Genomic DNA, 24,067 nt, shown 5'->3' on the forward strand with positions numbered 1-24,067 from the left:
TGAAGATGACACAAACAAATGGAAAGATACTCCATGCTCATAGATTGGAAAAGCAAATATTGTGAAACTGTCCATACTACCCAAAGCACTCTACAGATTTAATGCAACCTCTATCAAAATACCAACAGCATTTTTTTGCAGAATTAGGACAAATAATCCTAACATTTGTATGGAACTACAAAATGCCCTGGGTAGCAAAAGCAATCCTAACAATGAAGAACAAGATTGGGGGAGGGAGGGCGGGTATCACAATCTCAGATTTCAAACCATACTACAAAACTAGAGTAATCAAAACAGTCCAGTACTGGCACAAAAGTATACATATAGATCATTGGGGCAGAATAGAGAACCCAGAAATAAACCCATACTCACAAGGTCAATTAATCTGTGACAAAGGAGGCAAGAACATACAATGGGGGAAAAGACAGTCTCTTCAATAAACAATGTTGGGAAAACTGGACAGCTACATGTGAAAGAATGAAACTGGACCACTTTCTTACACCACACACAAAAACTCAAAATGCATTAAAGACCTAAATGTCAGACCTGAAACCATAAAACTCATAAAAGAAAACAGATAGTAATGTCTTGGACATCAGTCTTAGCAGTATTTTTCTAGATATGACTCCTCAGGCAAGAGAAACAAAAGTAAACTATTGGGACTATATCAAAATAAAAAGCTTTTGCACATTTAATGAAACCATCAAAAAAACAAACAGCAACCTACTGAATCAAAGAAGATACCTGCAAAACATATATCTTATAAGGGGTTAATATCTGAAATATATAAAGAACTTATACAACTCAACCCCAAGAAAATAAATAATCCAATTAAAAAAGGTAGAGAACCTGAAAAGACATTTTTCCAAGGAAGACATATACATGGCCAACAGGCACATGAAAAGATGCTCAACATTACTAATAATCAAGGAAATGGAAATCAAAACCACATTAAGATATCAACTCACACCAGCCAGAATGGCTAGCATCAAAAAGACAAGAAATAACAAGTGTTGTCAAAGAGGTGGAGAAAAGGGAACCTTCATGCATTGTTGGTGAGAATGTAAACTGGTGAAAACACTATGGAACACAGTATGGAGGTTCTTCAAAAAAATCTGAAATAGAACTACAACATGACCCAGTAATTCCACTACTGGGTATTTACCCCCCACCCCCCCAAAATGAAAACACTATGGAAAAGATATATGCATCCCTATGTTTACTGCAGCATTATTTTCAATAGCCAAATTATGGAAGCGGCCCAAGTGTCCAATGATATATGAATGGATAAAGATGTGATATAATATATATGTGTATATATAGATATAATTATTATAATAATCTAAATGGAATATTACTCAGCCATAAAAAAGAATCAGCTCATGCCATTTGTGACAACATAGATGGACCTAAAGGGTATTACGCTGAGTAAAGTAGGTCTGAAAAAGACAAATACCACACAATTTCATTTATGTGTGAGCCCTATAAAACAAAACAAATGAACAAACAAAAACACCAGAAACAGAATCATAAATACAGAGAACACACTGGTGGTTGCCAGTGGGGAGGGGGGTAAAATACATGAAAAAGATTAAGACATACAGACTTAAAAAAAAGTGATTGTGTCTTCTAAATACAAACATCTCAAAGTTACTCTTAGCATTTAAGTTATCTTATATTCCTATTTCTCTTTGTCCTGGACATGGGAATTCAACAAGTTCCATCTGCGTTACAAAATGAGTGTCCTCTGAGAGGTGATGGGACTTTCCTCCCCAGTGGGCAACGCTTTCAAAGGAGAAGAGTTTAGATATTTTCAAGAATTGGATTGGAAACACAGGTTGATAATGTGATGTTAATAACTTACACCTCATAGACTCCCTCTGTACCAGTGAAAAGGTAGCCAGTAGGGGTTTGCAGGAATATATGCTGTGGATGAAACAAGACTGGCAGTGAGTGGACTACTACTGAAATTGGGCCATGGGTACATAGGATTCACTATACTAGTCTCCTTTTTTCATAATCAAAAGGCTTAAAAAGAGTGAAGACAATGTAAATTAAAATAATAAGTACACCCAAATAATCAGTAAGAATGGAAAATTAAACAAGAATGAAGAATTTAGGATGGTATGCACAACTATAATCCACAGATAATACAAAAACATATCTTAGCCAATAACTTAAATCTCTTCCCTCCATGTACATGGCTCCTACCTGGATATATTCCTATTGCTATACCCATCAAAATGGATTCACTGGACTTTTACTTTGCCTGCCCTGTCTTTGATGGAACATCTCCTAGTCAAGCAGCCCAGAGTGGTTAAAAAAAAATGGCAAAGAATCTAGACAAGCCACAAGGCGTGTAAAGCAATCCATGAGTATCAAAAACTGACAATCTAAACAATAGAAGGTTTGGTAAGAAAAGGATGTGATGGGCCATTAATTTCCACCTTGAATTTTTACTCATTGAGAAAGTCACAGAAAGCTCAATTAGTTCCAGTTACATTGCTCTCTAAAGAGTAGGTTTCCAGTAATAAATGTTAATTAGGTAAAATGGCATCCTTGGTTCAGTGGTTCAATTAAACATGGCCACAACTACCAACACTCGACTTTTAAATTTATGCCACAATGAAAAAGTGTTTTTTGATAAATCCAACATATGACGCACATTCTACCTGATATCCAAAGAAGACCATCAGCCACATATCCAGCATGACATGAAAGGGATCGGTCAAAGGACTGCACAAAAGTCCATTTGTTCTTCTTGGGGCAATATCGCTCAACTGTAGGCAGAACCTGGCGCAGTTCATTTCTACCCCCAACTGCATAGAGGTATTCATCCATGGCACCCAGCACAAAATGCTCCCGGCAGTTTTTCATGGGTGCTATCTCCGCCCAGGAATTACTGCGGGGGTCATAGCGACAGGCAGTCCTCACAGCACATGTCCGGCCACTAGCATGCTCAACTTCTCCTCCTGCCACAAACAGAAAGTCCCCCATGACTGCTACACAGTGGTGGCTCCTTCCCACGGGCATGGGAGCCAGCTCACTCCAGTTGGCAATGGCAGCTATGAGAGCATTCTCCTGGTCAACAGGATTGAAGTACCGAAGTTCCTTGACTTTACAGACCTCACGCTTTTTCCCACCAATGATATATAGAGTGTCTGATTGGAATCGCGGTTTGGTCCTGCGAGTTTGCCAAACGGGCTGTGCATAGATGCTCTGGTGGTACTCCAGGGCCTCATTGACAAGAGCTGTTGCAGTTTCACTTGCCTGGACGAGGGGGTGGGACAGGGCAACTGTATGGAGAGTATCCACATCCATCAGGCCAAAGCGGATATACTGCAGGAGCTCATCCATGTACTGGTAATGGCAGTTGTGTTCCAACCACCTCACAGCTAGCTGAAACAGAGGGAGGGGGGATGAGAGAATACACAGGTAAGACAGAGAACCAAAGCAATGGTGTGCAGGCAGGTCACCTTGTATTCTTTCAGACACTTCATAAATGTATTGTAAGATACATTTTTTTTCTTACAAATAGTGTAACAGCAGAATATTTTGATACTCAGCTGAGGAATATTTTTTCTGCATCAGCAGAGACACAAAAGAGCTCAAGCATTGTTGGTAGAGGTCAAGAGCAATGTTTAGCAACACTAGAGGAGACTTAAGGTGGCAATTGGGAGGAACAACAATCACTTTTCAAAGAATGAGAACACTGTTGTGAAGCAGCCTGTTCTCTTGCTTCATGCAGAAGAGTCATGGTATACCCCACCCCAGGAATGTCTATGGTGAGCAGTGTCACCACAGTACAAGCAGTGTATGTCAACCCATGAGTCAAGGTGCTGTATCAATTTGAGTACAAATGAAAATATGTGATCATCTGAGACCACAAGGTATACTTGGGAGAGAATCAATATGACACTAGTAAAAGGATTTAGAAACAAAGAGCACTTTTCCCCCTGTCCCCTTTGGTAGGTCTAATCAGTCAGGAAACAAGAGAAGAAAAAGGAAGATTGTAACCCATCAATTTTATTTTTATTTCCCAATTAGTTTTCATCTTGGAAATATTTGTTGTTTGCACATAGAAGATACTGGCAATTTGTTAGAGCCGTTTTCACAAAACAGGATACGGAGAATGTTATCTTTGTATTATGGACACAACAGTGAAATGTAATCTTAACCTTTTTGTTTAGGTCTAGATCTCTTTCAAGAAGGAAAAGAGTAAGAACTCTGGGCTACAGATATATAGAATTTCTTCACACTAAAGAAGGTGTACAAAGTCATAAACAATAAAATTATACAATAATTTAGAAAATACCATCAACAAAAAAACCAATTCATGTTACAGAACACGTTATGTAGTTTAATTAATGTGACTTAATATTTAAGTTTGGCAAATTTTCCTGCATACCAACATGAAATATATCTAATATCTCCAGGCAACACATTTGATATAAATTATCCTTAGCAGCACCTATATTAAGCTAGATCTCCTAGATAATATAAATGTGGATGTGAAGGAATTAGCATGAAAAAGTAAAGTAATAAATTAGAATATTAAGTAATTGTGACCAGTGAAACTGGGGTTCTGGCTCTGCTTTTCAGCTGATATGTATCACTGGGGAAAAAAATCTACAGAGGGAGGTGAAGGAAATGTAGTGCTCTTGGACCATTACTCCTAGGCAAACATGAGCTGGGTTTTCACCTGGTGAAAAGGATCATGAAACTCTCTGAAGAACTACATGATTTCATTTGAGAGTTTCATACATAGTTTCTGTATTCATTTTGACAAATGGTTCCAAAAGGCAAGGCATATTTGGGGCTTTTCTTTTTAGCTTTCTGAATGAAGAGAATATAGGAAATGAAGTCACATCTAATATGTACTAAATTGCATCTCTTGATGAACTACATAGTAAAGAGAAATGAAAAAAGAATGCTAGGTAGCCTATCTCTGCCAAGAAGGCAGACAGCAAGGAGGGCAGATGACTGACATTCCCTAGCTGTTTTTCTAGAAGCTGGCTTTTTTTTAACTTAAATAAGATACCAACTTGAAGAAAAAAAAATGTATCTGTGTATGGTAATCATGAACAATAATCAAAGATACTGTAGAAGAAAAACATCACTCAGCAATCACCAGGTCTGCGCCAGAAGTAGAGAAGAGTTCCCATAGGCAACATCCTGATTTTTTTCCACCCTACATTTAGAAATTTCAAGGAATGGCATTCCGCCATTTCCCTGGGAAGATAATTCAACAACTTAATAAATGATCTTCCATTCTTTGGCCACAGAGCTTTCAAAAGTTCTAGGGATAAAGTCATCCATTCAAGGTTATTTGTCATGAACGAGGAAAAATTTTCTGAGATGTAATCTTTGATATTGCTCCTAATTTAATTGAGTAGTTCCAGCTGATACTGCTTTGCTCTGTAACATATTTCTCAGCATCCTTACAGTCCTAATATTTCTGCAAATTTCATATGGATACTATAGGAAACAGCATGAGTGAAACATTAGATAAATATCCATCTCTCCATAGCCTCTTTTTAGAGCACAGTGCTGCCCATTTAATTATTTTTCTCTTTCCTCATAAATCTTTTCTTCCTATGTCATAATCAATCTTCTAATCCATCTCTTAACACTCTCCAGTTTATTTTTGTTTTTCCAGCACTTGGTATCACTTACTGCATGAAAAGTACACAAGCCACAGCTAGGTTCTGCGTTGAAGAAAATCTTTAACAAATCAAACTGGCAGTGGAACAGTGACCACTGTGATCTATTACTGATTAATTTCTGGCTTTCTGTCTATTAGGCCTATATCACATGTATCACGAGGTTTTTCATGTTCAATTTCTCAATACTACGCATTATAGAATGCCTTGTGCACAAACATTTAGTTCGTATTTTCTGGGATAATTTTTATCTTATTTCTTGCCAATATTTCTAATTTCTCACAGACTTCATATAACTTGCACAATTTTATCATTCTAAATATTTTCAGATTACACAAATCATTCACAGTTATTGGGTTTATCTTTTCTCCAAATCGAAGGTAGATGAATTTACAATTAACTGTTCTGACACCAACCTCAAAGCAATCTCAGCTAGAATTAGTGTGGTTTATAGATTTAAATCCAGTCATTTCCAAACCTAGCATGCACACAAATTAACTGGGGTTTCTGGTCAAGATGCAGCTTCTGATTCAATAACTGGAGAGAGGGGAATAGGGAGTTTGCATATTCTAACCGTCTAAAGGTGATGCATATGCTGCTGGTCCATAGACCACACTGAGTCAGAAGATTCCAGACAGATTCCCATTCATGAAAGAGTAAATCAGTGCCTTTTCAGAGGAAATTGAGTCTTTTGTTTCAAAATTGAGAAGGCTTAAATCAAATGAAGTCTAAGTTGGATGTTTTAGTAAAAATATAGGACACTTATAGTTTAGTATTAAAGGTAAAACAATACATTTCCTATATGGTAAGATATGGCTAAGATCTTACTATGGGTAAGACACCATATTTTGAGACCTTGGTTCTAGAAGGTCTATAAATCAAAGGCTGATTCTGACAGTATATAGTGAGTCACGTAAACACTCTGCAGTTCTGCTTTCACAGTAACAAATAAATGTTAAAGGGTGCAACAAGGATGGAGCTAGAGTATATTGCACTAAGCAAAATAAAACAGAGACAAATACCATATGATTTTACTCATATGTGGAATTTCAGAAACAAAAGAGCATAGGGAAAAGCAAAGAGGGAGAGAGGCAAACCAAGAAACAGACTCTTAACTATCAGAACAAACTGATGGTTACCAGAGGGGAGGTGAGGAGGGGGACTAGAGGATGGGGACTGAGGAGCGCCACTTGTTGTGATGGGTTCTAGATGCATGGAAGTGGTGACTCACTACACTCTACGCCTGAAACTAACATTACCCTGTATGTTAACTAACTGGAATTTAAATGAACACTTTAAAAAAAGAATAATTGTACTCTGTTTTTACTTTTGTAAAAATGTAAAAGAAAAAAACCACTGAAAGCATAGCTAACTCTTATTTATCCAAATAATGAAAAAAATGGCAAAGAAATTTCAGAACAATGAACTACCTCAAAATCACTTCTACACCATGACTTCTTCACAGAGTCATGCTGAATTAAAGGTAAGGTGGTTGAGGAAATCCTGGGGCCCATTTAAGGGGCCTCCATTACCCATTTGAAGGCTGATTCATCACCAGAGCATCACAGAACCTAAAGACCACAGTTAGCTTTGTAGTATATTCTGGTGCTTATGCTTGAAAACATAAGGGAACTGGTGGTTTTTAATCACCCTACACTGAGAAAGCATAAATCAGGGCAGGCTGAAATCCTATTCTATTTTACTTACTCTAGCATACTGATATCCCCATCACTCTAAACTGTAGCATATTTTAATTAGGAGAAAAATGGAGCAATTAGCAGAAGTCTTTATCTCCCACTTTTTTTGGAGACAAAGCTAGCAAGAGTGGAAAAAAAATTAAAGATTCTGTCTGGGAAGGCACACAAAGAGTACCATTATGCAAGATGTTTCCTAAACCATGTGAAACACAAAGCATTATCATCTCTAAAGACTACAGGAGGGGCACCTGGGTGGCTCAGTCTGTTAAGCATCCGACTTTGGCTCAGGTCATGATCTCACCGTTTGTGAGTTCGAGCCCCACATCAGGCTCTGAGCCTGGAGACTGCTTCAGATTCTGTTTCCCTCTCTCTTTGCCCCTCCCCTACTGTTACTCTGGCTTTCTCTCAAAAATAAGCAAACATTTAAAAAAATTAAAAAAAAAAAAAAAGACTACGGGAGATCTCCCAAGCATTTTGCCTGACCCAGTCTAGCTCATCTTACCCTGATGGAGAATTGTTTCTTCCTACAAGGGGCATTTACTACAGCTTATTCCAGCTTCAACACATCTCATCCTCAGATCCTTGATAAGAACAATGCCTGCACACAGTAAGCTATACATATTTGTTAAAGGGAAAATTATTTACAGGGCGCCTGAGAGGCTCAGTCAGTTGAGTATCCAACTTTGGCTCAGGTCAGGCATGGTTCATGGGGTTCGAGCCCCACATCAGGCTCTGCACTGGCAGCTCAGAGCCTGGAGCCTGTTTCGGATTCTGTGTCTCCCTCTCTCTGCTCCTCGCCTGCTCACACTCTGTCTCTTTCTCTTTCTCTAAAGTAAATAAACATTAAAAATATTTTTTAAGAAGGGAAAATTATTTACAACTGTTCTTCTGCTATTTCTCATATTCTTCTTGAACAAATAATGTCAATTCCTCTATATAATTATCTACCTATCACAGGTTTTGGTTTCCTATTATCTCATCTTCATGGCTTTCCTCTAAAGTCCTTATAAACTCTAAAAATGCCACACAACAGCATGCAGTGTACTAAACTTACCTATATAAGACCCTTGTTTTACTCCTTCACATGATTGGTGCCAACCACCTCTATTTGAGGTTCTTGGCAATGCAAAGAACATCATAGTCTTTTAAGCCCTCAAATAAATAAAATATTAGGGTAAGAAAACACTTTAGAATCCATTTGGTATTTGGTTCAAGCTTCTCAATTTTACAAACAGAAATCAAATCTAGACAAGTTATCTCTCTTACCTCAAGTCGTGCAACTAATTAGAAAAGCTGGAACTTAAACACCAGTTTTTAGACTCTTAACTATAGACAACAAACTGAGGGTTGCTGGAGGGGAGGTGGGTTGGGGACATGGGTGAATTGGGTGATGGGCATTAAGGAGGGCACTTGTTGCGATGAGCACTGGGTGTTGTAAGTCAGTGATGAATCATTAAATTCTAAACCTGAAACTAATATTACACTGTATGTTAACTAACTGGAATTTACATAACAATTTTAAACTACAAAAATAAATTAATAAAGCTGAAAAAAACCTAAAAGAAAAACAAACCCAGTTTTTAAATTATACAACTATTTTTCTATTGTATCATATCATCATTCTTTTTCTTTTTTTAGTGTTTTTTATTTATTTTTGAGAGAGCACAAGCAGGGGAGGGGCAGAGAGATGGGGGCAGAGGATCTGAAGCAGGCCCTGCACTGACAGCAGCGAGCCCAATGTCGGACTTGAACTCACGAACCATGAGATCATAACCTGAGCTGAAGTCAGATGCTCAACTGACTGAGCCACCCAGGTGCCCCGATTATTATTTTTCCATCAGTAATCATTTTTTTGATAAATTTTTAAAAAGTTTTATTTTATTTGTTTTGAGACAGCGACAGTGTGAGCAGAAGAGGGGTAGAGAGAGAGGGAGAGAGACTATCAAGCAGGCTCTGCACTGTCAGCACAGAGCTCATTGCAGGGCTCGAACCCACGAAACCATGAGATCACGACCTGAGCCGAAACTGAGAGTCAGACACTTAACCGACTGAGCCACCTAAGCGTACCAACCATCAGTAATTATTTTAAGATAGAATGTAATTAAGACCAAAGATAACTTCCATATTTAGAGTTAAATTAAAAAAATAAAGTATTTTTTAAGTATGTTTTGCTTGAAGATAGGTGGACAGTATTTTTCAATAAGTCTCATTTATGGATTACTTCAACATAAAAAGCATATATTTAATGCTTTTAAAAATTCTTTTAATGCTTTAAAGAGTGTGTAATTAAAGAACAAATATTTAAGGTAAAAGGCATCCTTTGAGTCTTGAATTATTGTTTTACTTTTACGGAATATGTATTTTAATTCTAGGTCATTTCTTGTTAACTAAACCTGGCTCAAAAATATATAGAAAAGGCAATCCTTTCCTATTAGTTTTCTCAGTGTGTCTCCACTGATTACCATTCTATGGAGTAGCCTATATGATATATCATGTAAAATCCTATGGTATATCATCTTAAATTCTACAAATTTTACTCTAATTCAATTAAAACATACAGTTTACTCATGCATTTCAGGAATATATCAATGAGCAAACATTACATTCCTAATATTGTAAATCCTCAGGAATCCAAAGGAACCCAAATTCCTTTATTGTTCATACTCAAACACAGCCAGAAGCTGCTGTTTTGAAATCTGAAATTCCTAATCCTTTCAAAGCAGCAGCTGTTTTGAAGTCTAACTCTTGCTTATATATGTATGTCTGTCTGTATGTATACTACACAAAATGAACCCAAAGTAATGTCAAAATAATAACAAACCTTACATTCAGAGATTTCCTGAAATATATATGAATTATAAAGTCATCCCAAATCCAAGAATACACATCTTCCATACAAGTCCTTTATGTCTTGCAATGCATATAAAAATGCCCTTTACAGAGGCAGTTCTCTTCAGATGAGAGATCAAATCTTTTTAATCAACACTAACGAAAGATAAAGTCCTTGCCACATTGTTCAAAAGCACTATTTATTTGTGTTCAAAAGCACTATTTCCTTGTCTTAATTCACAAATTTTCACTGAAAAGGATGTTCTTATCACAATACTTATCAGACAGAGCTGAGTAAGCAAGGACTAATATTTTTGCCCACAGCCTTATTCTGCCCCCTTGGCCAGGGGCACCTGTAATTATTCTCCTATTTAAAACTTTGTTGTAGACAGCTTTGCTGAAGGGGCAAACCAAACCCTCCCTCTTGCAAGAGCCCACGCTGTGAAGGCACAAGTGTCTATATCCTTGCCAGTCCTGTCATCCTGCTGAGATAAGCCAGGGCACCAGTCTCCCCTCAGTGCCCGAGAGGCAGCATCAATTCCACACTTCTGCAAATTCAAAAAGGGACAAAGAAAGGGCACAAGAGCAAATCAACAACCAAATGACATTCCTAAACCTCCAAAAAGAGCCGGCATGTTAAAGAGCGTTTGGCCAACCGGGGTGGCAAGCCATGGAAGTATCTTTTAATACACTAAGTGACAATGCATGGACAGTTTTTCCTCTCTAAACGGAGTATCAAGCAAACTTTCCATCTTCCAGTCCATGTCCTCACAGGGATGGTGCATGACTGTTATACATTACATTAAAGAACATCATTTTATACATTATTTTATAATGCCTTAAATCCTAGTAATATAAACATAAAACTTTAGCAAGATACCTTCCTAATGTTACATACAATTTCTTTAGATCATAGGTGTGGACGATTCCCCTAGAATGAGTGAGCAGGTGTTGAGACTTAACCATGTTAAACTACATAGAAGCTCACCACATTAACATGAGTCATGTGAAGTCTGAATAGTGACATCTTAAACTAGAGTAATGACTGCCATAGAGAGTAAAGTTCATGTTAATAAATAAATGTGCCAAATTTTGTGGCCATATTCTCTTCTTTGAGACCAAATGAAAAATTTCTGTTCAAAAAGACAACATTGTCGTAAAATCCTAAATCACCAGAAACTAGGGACAAAGGATCAGGGCATTTTCCTCTACCAGAACAATGAAAATGTTACCATGGAGGAATATTAAAAATTATAACAGTGTTCACTCGAGTGCTATAATTAAAACTGTGTCAACATTTTGCTTGTAAAACAGATTTTTCAAGGGAGGTTGCACATTAACTATTATAGCTGACTATAGACTTATATAAGACACATAGGCGATTTTTTCCTCCAAGAAATATATTTCAATAGAATCAAATCTGATGAGGCCCAAGGTTCATATATTGTCAGAAGAAAAGACCTGACATATTTTTAAAAGAATATTCAGCTTAGCAGATATGATAATAACACATATTCTTTCATTGTTCATTTAAAACTTTATGAAGTTGGAGACTAACAAATGCTTTTATTTTCATCTTCAGGATAAAACGTATGCCTAGTGATAGTCTGGTTTGTCTTCAAGTCATATAAATCTTTTGCCTTTTACTAAGGATTTACATAAAAAGGAGTAGTTACAAGTTTTTTTTAGGATTTTAAAAATATAATGTATACAGCTTACTCTCCAATGGCTCAGAAAAAAACCCTCTCTTTCTCTCCCCCATCCCTCCCTCTCTTTCCCTCCTGTATTTTCTCTCTTGATATGTATCTATAGAGATCTAGATATTTATAAAGAGAGACAGAGAGATAGAGACAGAGACAGAATATATGATAAAGTACATGAGGTAATTTGTTTAAGAAATCGGCAAATCGTATGGGTATTCTTTGTGCTATCCTTTCTCTTGTCACTTTTCTTTAAGTTTGAAATTATTTTGAAATAAAAAATCGAGAAAACAAAATTGTGCACGATAATCATCTTTACATATAGTATTATATTTATATATTTAATTACGTGCCAAAGAATAGCAAAAGCAAGATCCCTTGAGACCAAGGGGTGTTCCAGGTATTTAAGAGGGCAAAACAAAAAGTGACCTGAGTTGTCCTTTGGTTCAGTCTTGTAACACAAGAGGATATTTCAAAAGGATTTTATAAGGGTTGCATATCAAAATGAAGAGAAAATAAACATAGGAAAAACGATGAGGTTAGTATACTGTTGTGTCCTTTCCACCTGTGAGAACTGGCCACCAGTTTGAGCTAACCTTTGAAAACTTAATAGAAAGAACAGTACAAGTATGGTTGATATTGCACCAGTCATTTGGCTTCTCATCTGTAAAATAAGTGAGTTGATGAGAGAGTCTCTTCTACTTCTAGGATATATGTCACCTACACATCCACCAAAAGTAGTATTTTAAACTAGAATCCTCCAAACTTCATATAGGTGGTAGAGACAACCAAAATTAATCACTAGGTCTAGTAACCATGTTCCAGATTTTCACAGCACACATAGTTTTTATAAATCTCTTTTCAGAAAAACAAAGTGATTTTTTTGTCTATAATTCTATACTCACCAGAAATATATGCATGTTTATGTGCACATGCAGACAATCAGGTCAGATCATGGTCTTTTTCTCCCGGGAACAACTTTGTTCAGAACATATTATCTCACTTAACAGTTACCATCTCTTGTAAAAACAAAATAATCTCAGCCAAAGAACACACATTTCAAATTTGTAAGACAACTGCTTCAAGGTACTATTTATTTAAATTCTCAGAAGGAGACTATATATATCAAGGCAAACATTCTTCAAACTAATCACATAAATTTTTACCTCAGGACTGTCTTGAAATATACCATCCCCATACTTATGTATAAGTTTTTCACATGGGAAAAATATCCCACAGAACAACCAACACAACCACAATCATCTGTACCAATAATGCTGCAGGGAAAATGGAACACACCCTTCATCTCCTCCTATGTTAGCAAAATACAGGAACAATTAGAAATAACTTCTTCTACTTGCCTTCCAATGACCTGATAATGGTCTCTGAGCCAAAAAGTAATACTCATTCACCTAATCCTTGATGGCATCAGAATATTACTTGAAGCTGGACTGATAATAATAAAATAAGTAGGGGCGCCTGGGTGGCGCAGTCGGTTAAGCCTCCGACTTCAGCCAGGTCCCGATCTCGCGGTCAGTGAGTTCGAGCCCCGCGTCAGGCTCTGGGCCGATGGCTCGGAGCCTGGAGCCTGTTTCCGATTCTGTGTCTCCCTCTCTCTCTGCCCCTCCCCGGTTCATGCTCTGTCTCTCTCTGTCCCAAAAATAAATAAAAAACGTTGAAAAAAAAAATTTAAAATAATAAAATAAGTAAAATCTTAGTGTCTACGTATTTATATATGACATCCTTCTGAATACCAAAGAGACTGCATGTTTTCACTGAAATATTAAGCTCATATTTTTAGAACAACACTGGAAAATGACAGAATGCCAACTCGATCAACAGAATAAAACCCTGCTACATCCCATTGGCAATAGGACTAGAATGACCTTACATGGGTCACAGCATTTTGTATTTCCCAGCTTCCGTATGCAACGAAGATGGATTATCAGGGCAAAGACCGCTGAAATGGCCAGGAAAATCTGATGCTTTTTTCTATCACTAATTCGTATGCACCCATAGTGGTGAATGTGACACAGTAAAGAAGGAGGCAGGACTTGATGTCAAAGATCTGTTTCTGCAACTTATTTGGGCATTTATGAAAAACACTGGCATCCTGAGGCTCAGCTTCAGCATCTGCAAAACAAGGATGATATTAGTTACATCACAGGTGTCTCCAGAGGACTGAAAGGGAAAGCCTGTGACGGAGCTTGGCAAACTACAATATTTAGACCATATACAGAATTAACATGATGGCAAGGTGCCACTGAGAGATGGAACTAATCCTCAATTCAATTATTCTTTTGAATTCATGATAAAAGCGGCCAATTCAGACTATTTTTATAGAACACAGTACTGTGAAATATTGGTATAAATTTTGAGAAATTGCTGAATTCTGAGAAATTCATAAGAAAGTTGCAACACAGGGGCACCTGGGTGGCTCAGTCGGTTGAGCGTCCGACTTCAGCTCAGGTCATGATCTCATGGTCCGTGAGTTCCAGCCCCGCGTCGGGCTCTGTGCTGATGGCTCAGAGCCTGGAGCCTGTTTCAGATTCTGTGTCTCCCTCTCTCTCTGACCCTTCCCCGTTCATCCTCTGTCTCTCTCTGTCTCAAAAATAAATAAATGTTAAAAAAAAACATTAAAAAAAATTAAAAAAAAGAAAGTTGCAACACAGTATTAAGTACTTCACGTGTCGTAAAGTAAGAATAAAAGCATGACAAATAATCTGTTGCAGATTATAAACTAGTGCTTACGATGAGCCTGTTTTCACAGAAATGGACCCAGTAATTCTAACTCAGTAATTTAAGGTCTGTTGCTTTGTTAAATCCCATGTCAGAGAGGAATGAATGAATAAATGAATGATGAGAGAGATATAGACATACACTTGGTTGCTTTTGCATAATACTCAGCATATATCCACTTTCTTCACTTGGCTTGAGTCTCTCATTAAAAATACTTGAATTCATGTCCATAAGTCCCCTCAAATCTCAACTCAGTTCACTGGGTGGCAAGGAAAAACATATATAAGTAAGTTTTCTGGCTTGAGACAACTAAAATAATGATTGATTGTCTGAGCTGATTACTTTTCTTCTTGTTTTGTTGCTCTGAGGCAAATGATGTAACCACGAATCTTTTCTTTTAGATTTTTTATTCATCCATTCCTCAATTTCTTTTTGAGTGTCCATTATGTGCCAGGAACTTACTTAGTGAGAAAGAGGATTCTAATCAGTCCACAACTACACATTCTTATTTGCCATTCACTTCCAAGCTCTATTAATACCATAAAACTCAAGGCTTACTCTTGACCTCAAATGTCTTAACTCATCCCTATAAAATATACTCATGGAATACTGGAATTAGGGGAAGGAAAATCCTGCAAATTTAGAGTTCTGCAAATTCTGTCTATTGTAAGCAGATTTTCAGACACATGCAAAAACCATCTTTTAATGCCGCCATTTCCCTCATGGGTGTTTTCAATATTGCTGGCACACTTATATAAATTTTATGGTTAAAAAAAAAAAGCTGTTTAATTTGTAAACATGCCCTGGAGCATCCTGAGAGCATCAAGCCTTGGAATATTTCTTTATGAACTGATTCAATAATAATGAACCAATAGCAGGTTCACTGGCACACATACTCTCTGCCTGAAATTAAACCTTTAATGACCAAAAGGACCTCACAGGCTCAAGCAGCTGCCCCAGGTCACTGATACAGACAGAGATAGTCAAATCCCTCAAACAAACATTACTATGATGAATTTAGATGTCCAGGGAGTATCTAAGCTGCACTTAACGTTCTAATGTCGGCAGCCTCCAAATAAAAAGAAAATCATCCTCAATGGTCACTTTAAATGCTATGTTAGAGCTATGGAGCACATTGATTGAAGTAGGGGAGCACCCTAAATGAAGTGTACGACTAAACATTGTTGGGGGCCAGACTCTACTATCAAGGGAATGGAGCTGGTGGGCTGGGGAGGCAGAGCCTACCTTCTCAGTGAGTTGCAGAGAATACACATGAAGGCAATGCCCACCACTGAACACCACTACGCGAATTTCAGCTCGGCTACTGATGTTTCAATAGAATCTTGGGGTGGCTGGGTGGCTCAGTCAGTTAAGCGTCCAACTCTTGATTTCAGCTCAGGTAGTAATCTTACGGTTCATGGGCTCGAGCCCCGTGTTGGGCTCTGTGCTGAAGGTGCAGAGCCTGCTTGGGATTCTCTCTCTCTCCCTCTCTTTCTCCCCGTCCCTTTGTGCGCGCACTCTCTCTCTCCAAATAAATAAATAAACTTTAAAGTAAATACTAGAATCTTACACACTGCAGTCTCTAACTTCATTTTATCATAGCATAAATAACCTGGGAACAGTGAATCCTCTATTCACACCTTGCAACAACTCTGAGTATAATACACAAGTAATATTTTTGTCAAAGATACATTCTTCAGCACAATTATCATACATTCTTTGGCTGGGGGAAGTAGCTTAGAGAACCAATCCACAACAGCCATGTAGGGAAGATGGATATGTGGAAAAATAAGTGCAATGCAGGAGACCCAGGGCCTTGACAATCTCAGAAGACTTGTGCAGAAGAGTGGGCTGCAATGGATGAAGGAATGAGTATTCAGTAGTAGCCGTGCCAGAGGCTACACTGAAAGATCTGTTTCAGCCCCAGTGCCTGGCACCCTGCATGAAACCTGTAAGTGTTTGCTGAACGAGAAGCAGTGGGAATGGAGAGACGGCAACCTGGAGAAATCACAGTTCTGACACATCCTTATAAGGTCAAGGAACCAGATGTGTGAAGAGCAATGGGAACTTTGAAGGCGAAGTTGGAAGAATTGAAGAGGAAAGAGAAAATGCATCCAATCCCAGCCCGGGAAGCAGAAGACATGCTGCCCAGGCCAGGAGGCACTCTGCAAGACCTTATAAGGGGACATCACGGCTGGGGGGATACAGTGTTGGTGAACAGAGCCAATGTGAGAGCACAGCAGTGGGCATGTGCTGGAGGGTATAGGAAGACACAGGAAAAGCAGTCTGTTTGGGACATTGGTTTTCCACGATTAGGTATAAAGGGTACAACAGATCAAGGAGTATAGGAACCCAGTCAGGCTTAAACCAAAACAACTTGAAATAATGAGCTATACTTCCTTTAAGAAGAAACAGTCTTTGCTTAAGTCCCATGAGTTTGTGAACACAGTGAATCTATAAAATAAAATCACTCATTGTCACAGATGCCATAAATTAATAACAAAATTAAGACTTTTTTAAATACCAAAAACTCATTGATTTGAAATTCCCCCCCCCATTACCTTTTAACTCCCCATTACATAAACGAAACAAGGCATAACTCATTGATAATTTTCCTAAGCAGTCCTGAGGGCTATTTTATCCACGCTGTCCATAGAGCTAAACAGAACTAATCACTTGTGGTCTAGTGTGGCGAAGTATCTGGTGAGACCATATGTATCTGTGTGTGTGTGTGTGTGTGTGTGTGTGTGTGTGTGTGTGTGTATACCCTCAATCCTATTCTTTTTAAATAAACATTTTAAATAGCACTATTGCTTAAATAAGGGCTGCATTAAGACAATAACCGAATTCAATGACTTAATTTATTTTTGGAGCCTCTTCAGGTGAGATTGAATTATCACGTAATGGCTCTCTTTATATTAAAAAATGAATAGCTTACTTTAAAAAAAAAACGAAATAAATAATGTGAAAACAGAATACTTGAAGTAAAATTATAATCATTATGATGCTGTCACCTTAACACTATAGACTTAATTGTTTTCCAGTTGACTTGACATGTGAGAAAAATGTCCAAGGCTAGGTAGAAATACACTGCTGAACATTCACTGGGGGAATTGAAACTGAAGACAACATAAATGAAAAAGCAGAACAATGAGGCTCACTCTCAGGTGTCTAGTCCAGGAGACCACTATGCACAGCTGGGAGACAGAAATAAAGAAATAATTTTTCTTTACTCTTTCTTTTCTTTTATTCTTCTTTTTAAAAGGTATGCATCAAAGAGGATTGTAGTGAGCCACATACTGTAAACACCAGCATTATTAGGTGTCTGCTTCTTTTTTTTTTTTTACGCTATGCTTGAAATAGCAAGATAAGGTGCTGAATTGATACAAATTGGTATCTGCAACTTCTAATAACCTTCTTACTACTAGAGACAAATTTCTGTCTCCCTGCTTCCACCTCCCCAGGAAGGAGGGAAAGGGAGTAAGATGCTGCACTTGGAAACAGGAATTCAACAAATTGTGGTGAGACACACGAGGGAGGGAAATGTCAGGAGAATGGAACCTTCACTTCCATGCACGTGCCCCTTCTGAATTGACGATGTTTGCGAGTTTGCTGGTTAGTGTAGGAAACGGCGTGGAAATACCCTGTGAGCTGCCTGCTGCATTAGCAAACTGGCTGAAGTATCCCTGTCGTTCATACTTCCCCACCGCACAATCGGAATGGAAACATTTGCTCTATTGGAAGGCAGTGATAAGGATGGATTTTTAAAGTTCCCATTTTTAAGTGAGAATGAAAGAAAAATGCTCTTCTAGATGTGTTTTGCCTTTGAGCTCCATTTGAAAAAAGAAAAAAAAAAAGGCAGAGAAAGCTGCTGTGAAGGTCACCGAGTGAAAGAACTTCCTCAGGGCACAGAATAAATTAAATCCCAAGGAAAAAATAAAATGTGATTTCCAGAGTGTGAGGCACAAACTCCAAATGACAATGATTGACAGCCAAACTATATCCGTGCAATATCCAGGACTGCACGTTCTCATTTACCTCAGTGTAGCCAGCAAGCGCCCATTAAACATCCGTCTGATGCCCAAATTAACCTTCTTGGCAAACTGAAAGAGGCACAAACTATCATAATCAACCTTTCATTATCACAGCAGCCTCTAGTTAAAGGGTCAGAATAATTGTGCCATCAGAGCCTTGATTGTTTTCAATCAACAGACGGCTGGAGTGACAGCTCGGTGATGGAGGGGTCTGATGAAACCGCACCAGGCCTAATCAGAGCAGATGAAAGGAAGGCATGATTGGTGCAAATGAACAGTCGTGCCTCTCCTTTTCATTTACAATCTGAAATTACTCTTAAATTTGTGGGTTTTTTTTTTCCTCCCTTATGAGCACCACTGAAAGAATGTTTGACTTATTATGAGTTCTGACAGTGCAGAGTTATAAAACACAGGTAGGGTTATCAGCTGAGGCTTTAAGTGGGTATTCAGCATAATTCTAACAAATTCACTCTTGAAAAGCACAAAATGACTAAAAAGCTTCCAATGACCTAACCTCTCAGCGCTGTTTGATTAACAGACCCATTTATTCCACTGGCATTCTAAATGATGAGAAGATAAAACCGAGGGCAGAAATACCCTGTAAATGTTTTCTCTCCACCCACTGCTCTTGGGTACTAGTTCCTTCTGTCCAAAACCCTTACTGTCCTTCCTTGAAGAACACCATATTAAGGGCTCAAAAGAACTAATCCATCAGAGGATATGGATCAAGGAGGGGTTGTTTTGGGTCAAGAACATGAAGATACACTGGGAACCACAAGAGTAGGTAAGGGACTGGAACACACCAACCCCATGCTGATATCAAAAAGACTATTTGGGGGAAAAAGGAATAAGAGATTCTGTGACAGGCTAGGCTAAAATCTGGCACAACAAGGATTTGGGGAAAACTGAAACAATATAAAACTGCATTTATACAGCAGTTATTGTTAACAAACTACAGACATTAACATCCTTGAAAAATTTAGTGATGAATGGAATGCACACTTGGAATGGCAAAAGTAAGCATCTAACTTCTATTTCCTTCTTGAATCTTGAGACCAACCAGCCAATTATGAGAGGATTATGATTCAAGATAGTAGTACTGCAACACAAAGGAAGGTCTTCCAGCTACAAAGACTAACATGCATCTAATTTCCAAGTGTGTGTCTGCCTGCAAGTGTGTGCATGGCATGAACCCCACCTTCATGTGTATAAGAGACAGGGGACAGGGTGGCTTCTGGATCAAGATTCAGGGTAGTTTTTAACCTTTCAACTCAAATGTTTAAAAAACTTTTTTTTAGATTTATTCATATTTCAGAGACAGAGCATGAGTTGGGGAGGGGCAGATACAGAGGGAGACAGAATCTGAAGCAGGCTCTGAGCTGTCAGCACAGAGCCCGACATGGGGTTCGAACTCACAAACCAAACTGCAAGATCATGACCTGAGCTGAAGTCAGACATTTAATCAGCTGAGCCATCCAGGTGCCCCTCAACTCAAAATCTTTACATAAAACTTAGGCCACTTCATTTGTTAGACAGTGAATTGGAATGATGACATAGTTATTTAACAAAGTAAAAGGAAGAGTTACTAAACATAGCCTGAAATTTTCTACGCAATATTTAGCAAAATGTGTTTGCTCATATCTAGGCATCTTTTACAGGTCACCACAAATGTACCCATAATGTACAAAATTCCCATGGTCCTACTTATATGAAATACACTCCAAGCAGGATATTGCTGTCATATGACTTTCTGCAGCACCTCAAAGTTTCTGTTTCTTTTTTTTTTTTTTTTAATGAGCTCCACACCTAGCATGGAGCCCAGAATGGAGCCCAACATGGAGCTTGAGCTCAACCCTGAGATCAAGACCTGAGCTGAGATCAAGAGTTGGGATATTTAACTAATTGAGCTGCCCAGATGCCCCTTAGAGTTTGTTTTGTTGTTATTTAGGAGACAATTCTCAAAGTAAGATATCTGGCTAAGGGTTTAATCACAAGTATTTTCCAAATCCATCCTTGCTCTCCTACCACTTTCTTAAGTGCTCATACTCTGCAGCGGTCACTTTACATCCTGTGCACAGGCACCTGCAGCAAGCTTTACCAAGGACAAACACTCCGTCATCTCCTGAGGGATTAGTTCTTCTCCCAGAGTGGTACTGGCTTTTTAAGGCATGACTTCCTCTGCTTAGAAGGCAGTCTTGTACTGGCCAAAGAAGAGTGACTTCGGGACACTGAACTCGCGTGGATTTGAAACAGGATTTCCTAGCTTGTTCACAAAACATGGAAACTAAAAGCAAGCCAACCTGGGTGAGTGCCTGTTCTAACCCGCACAACCCAAGAAGTGTGGAATTGATCATTCTAATGCACCCACACAGTCCCTCTCCAGGGCCTAAATCTTGCATGAAATGAGAAAGGCAGAAAGATTCTTCAGGGGACGTGGCAAACCTGATAAATCAACTCCTTTGTGTATTATTTACCCTTTATATTGGGCTTCACTCAAAAGAGTATATACTCCCAGAAGTAGGCAGACTTAAGAAATCGCTCACAGTCCTCGGCAGGTCCCATGTCATTCTCACAGCCAGAGAGGGATGCCTACAGTGTATTTGCCTCTTAACGAGGTGCCATCCTTTCTGGATGGAGAGTTTTAGTTTTACTTTCAGCTGTGAGTAATTTCCCATTGTGATTGGCTGACTTATAGTCAATTTAGTATAATTAATGCCAAATTACATTGTAATTCACATAGAATTACAAATTAAAAGCTATATTAAGAGCAAATGAATTAATCAAAATTAATGATATTATGCTCACTTGTTTTAAAGTGTTAATAAGATAGGTCCTTCTAAAACGTTTAAACTTCAGAGCATCATCCATCACTCCTTCAATTACCTGATTTCCTTGTGTGGTCAGAGGAGGCATGTGGGCATTTCTCATCAACAAGAACACACACAAAGAAGATACATTCACTCAACCTCCAGCCCTTACAGGGCTCTTTTTGGCTTCTGTTCTTGAAGCACCAGTAATATCTGTGTCACTTATCTACACTGACTTGTAATACTCCCTATAGACAGAGGGAAGCAATGTCAAGAATTTTTTTTATATCTATCTCTAGAATTTATCAAGGATTTCTTTTTTCCTAAGAGGATTTTTCTTCTGGTTATGTTTTATCTACCAGGACATCGAAGCCGGCCTGCATTCCCCCAATAACTTGGGGCTTGCCACCCCAGGTAATGAAGAAGTGGTCAAAGGATTAGAACCTCAATCCAGAGAATGCATTAGTCTATTATTGTGGGCACAAAAGAAGTCTAAGAACTAACTTTATCTGTGAATGCTGCCGACGATTATGATATTCTAGAATGGCCACCGTTCTCCTCCAGATGTGACACGTTGAGGTGTTCTTTATTTTTACTTGAAGCAAAAGTTCTGGAGGCAGGAGCAGGAGAAGCAGTGGGTAATGATGTCAGTATTTAACAGTGAACGTCAAAGCTTCTGCATCTCTTTTGAATGTAAGCAATTCTGATCCTCTGAGCCACTCCATGGCTAACTTTAGATCCTGTCCCCTAGAATGCCCAGAACAGGAAATCTCTATGGCCTCCATGGCCACTCCATTGGACACTCAACTGGTCCAATAAGGATTCCCATAGAAATAGTCTGGGATGCAGGATATGAGCCACAGACTCATGTCTTCTGGAAAGAGAGTAGCATTTATCAATTCCAATAAATTATTTTTTTCTTCTTTTCTCTCAAACCCCATATTTAGACCATCACTGTCAAATTCTGCTACATAAATTTCTAAATCTTCAATATGTTGTGTATAAAATATATAATGATTCATCACTTCGTTCATTCTATCCAATCTCTAACAGCCTGCAGATTTCCCACCACACAGTCTATGTAGCTGCAGCAAATACAGTGGTGCTCCAGGTTCTCTTTCAAAGTGATTTAATTCCCTGGATTGGATTTTATTTTAAGCTTATTTATTCATTTTGAGAGAGACAGAGAGAGCATGACCGGGGGAGGGGCAGAGAGAGAGGGAGAGAGAGAATCCCAAGCAGGCTCCACGCTCAGTACAGAGCCTGATGCAGGGCTCAATCTCACAACTCTGAGATCATGACCTGAGCCCAAATCAAGAGTCAGATTTTCAACTGACTGAGCCACCCAGGTGCCTTCCTTGACTGGGTTTCAAACTGATCCTCCCTTATGGGCCTTCTCTTTATGCTTTAAATGTCATCACCTGTGCTTGAAGGAATGAAGGACTGCAAGGTGGTTTCCTACCTCTGCCAGAATGCTCTATTCACTTTTCATCAAACAAACCATCTAGAGCCCCAATTTTCCAGGCTCTGATAAAGAAAGACCCTCAGCAACACTTTCCTGCCCTGCTTTTATGGGAGTCATTTTTGCAACTTCCCACAAAGCCATACAACAGGTGAAAATGAAGATTGGTAATTTCTTAGGAAATGTATACTGCTGGATTGATCATTATAGACTAATATAATCTCTTTGGCTTAGGAGAAGACATATCATGTACTTTGAGTTTCTGTTTTGTTACAGATTTGGTATACTTTGAGAGAATACAATGAGTTGAAACTATGTTGAACCTATACCGTGAAGCGAGTCAATCACTTACCCTCTGTGAGCTTCTGTTTCCTCCCTTGTTAAAATTTGGGTCATATTTGCCTTGTCAACCTTAACAGGCTGATGAGAGACTCAAATGAGATTATGTACATAAAAGCCATTTTAAAATGTAAAGCTCTCCAGGATTGTAAAGAGTTATTATTGTTGCTATTATTGTTGATGAACTTCTGGGCCTAGCCTCAGGGTTTCTACCTCATATATAGTTTATAGTTGGGTTTTATTTTTAAATCCCTGATAACCCAGGTAGCAGCAACATTACTGCAGGCCACCAATGCATAAGTAATATTCTCCAGCCATCTTTTTCCTTCTCACAGCAGCAACAACAAAGTATCCGTCTGGAAACAACATGAATCACAGTGAAAATTAGACGCAGGGAACATAAATATGTCATATCTCATAAATCACCTTGTTGTTCTGTTGTGCTCATTTAAAAAAAAAAGAGGAAAAAAACGATTAACTCATGGGAACAGCGACACACGAATACAAGTTAGGTCTCCTGTAATTTCTGATAATCACTGCCCCTCACAGCTACTCGACAACGCACAGCTCTAGTGCCGAGGATTAGCTGAAGCAAAGTCCCTCTGAAATGAATGTGTCGTGCATCTTGCAAAGGCACACGGCCCAGACAAACAAGAGCAAGGCCACCAGTCAAGCTCCTCTGGGATGCATCCTCACAGAGGAATTAGCTGCACATACATCAGGATGAATGACTAAATACACACTCTGGCAACTTCGAGCACCAAGCCCTGAAATAGCAGCGTTGCTCAGTGTTCAGC

General features: G+C 38.6%; 1 protein-coding gene across 18 annotated transcripts in view; it reads right to left on the minus strand.

Annotated features, from left to right (window-relative positions):
- Positions 1–24,067, minus strand: part of KLHL32 (kelch like family member 32) — a 243,069-nt gene that overhangs the window by 60,185 nt on the left and 158,817 nt on the right. For 10 of the 18 annotated variants that reach the window (XM_053904640.1, XM_019442905.2, XM_053904639.1 and 7 more), the window contains one exon: positions 2,673–3,399. The exons of 2 other annotated variants lie outside the window; for them this stretch is intronic. In XM_053904640.1, the coding sequence (XP_053760615.1) occupies positions 2,673–3,399 (727 nt within the window). Of the gene's footprint in view, positions 1–2,672; positions 3,400–13,588; positions 14,023–24,067 lie in introns of those variants that run through there. 6 more of the 18 variants (XM_053904641.1, XM_019442908.2, XM_019442915.2 and 3 more) reach the window with 5 other exon arrangements.

Source organism: Panthera pardus, unplaced genomic scaffold, assembly GCF_024362965.1.
Source record: "Panthera pardus isolate Hobbes unplaced genomic scaffold, ASM2436296v1 HiC_scaffold_17, whole genome shotgun sequence".
Taxonomy (NCBI): domain Eukaryota; kingdom Metazoa; phylum Chordata; class Mammalia; order Carnivora; family Felidae; genus Panthera; species Panthera pardus.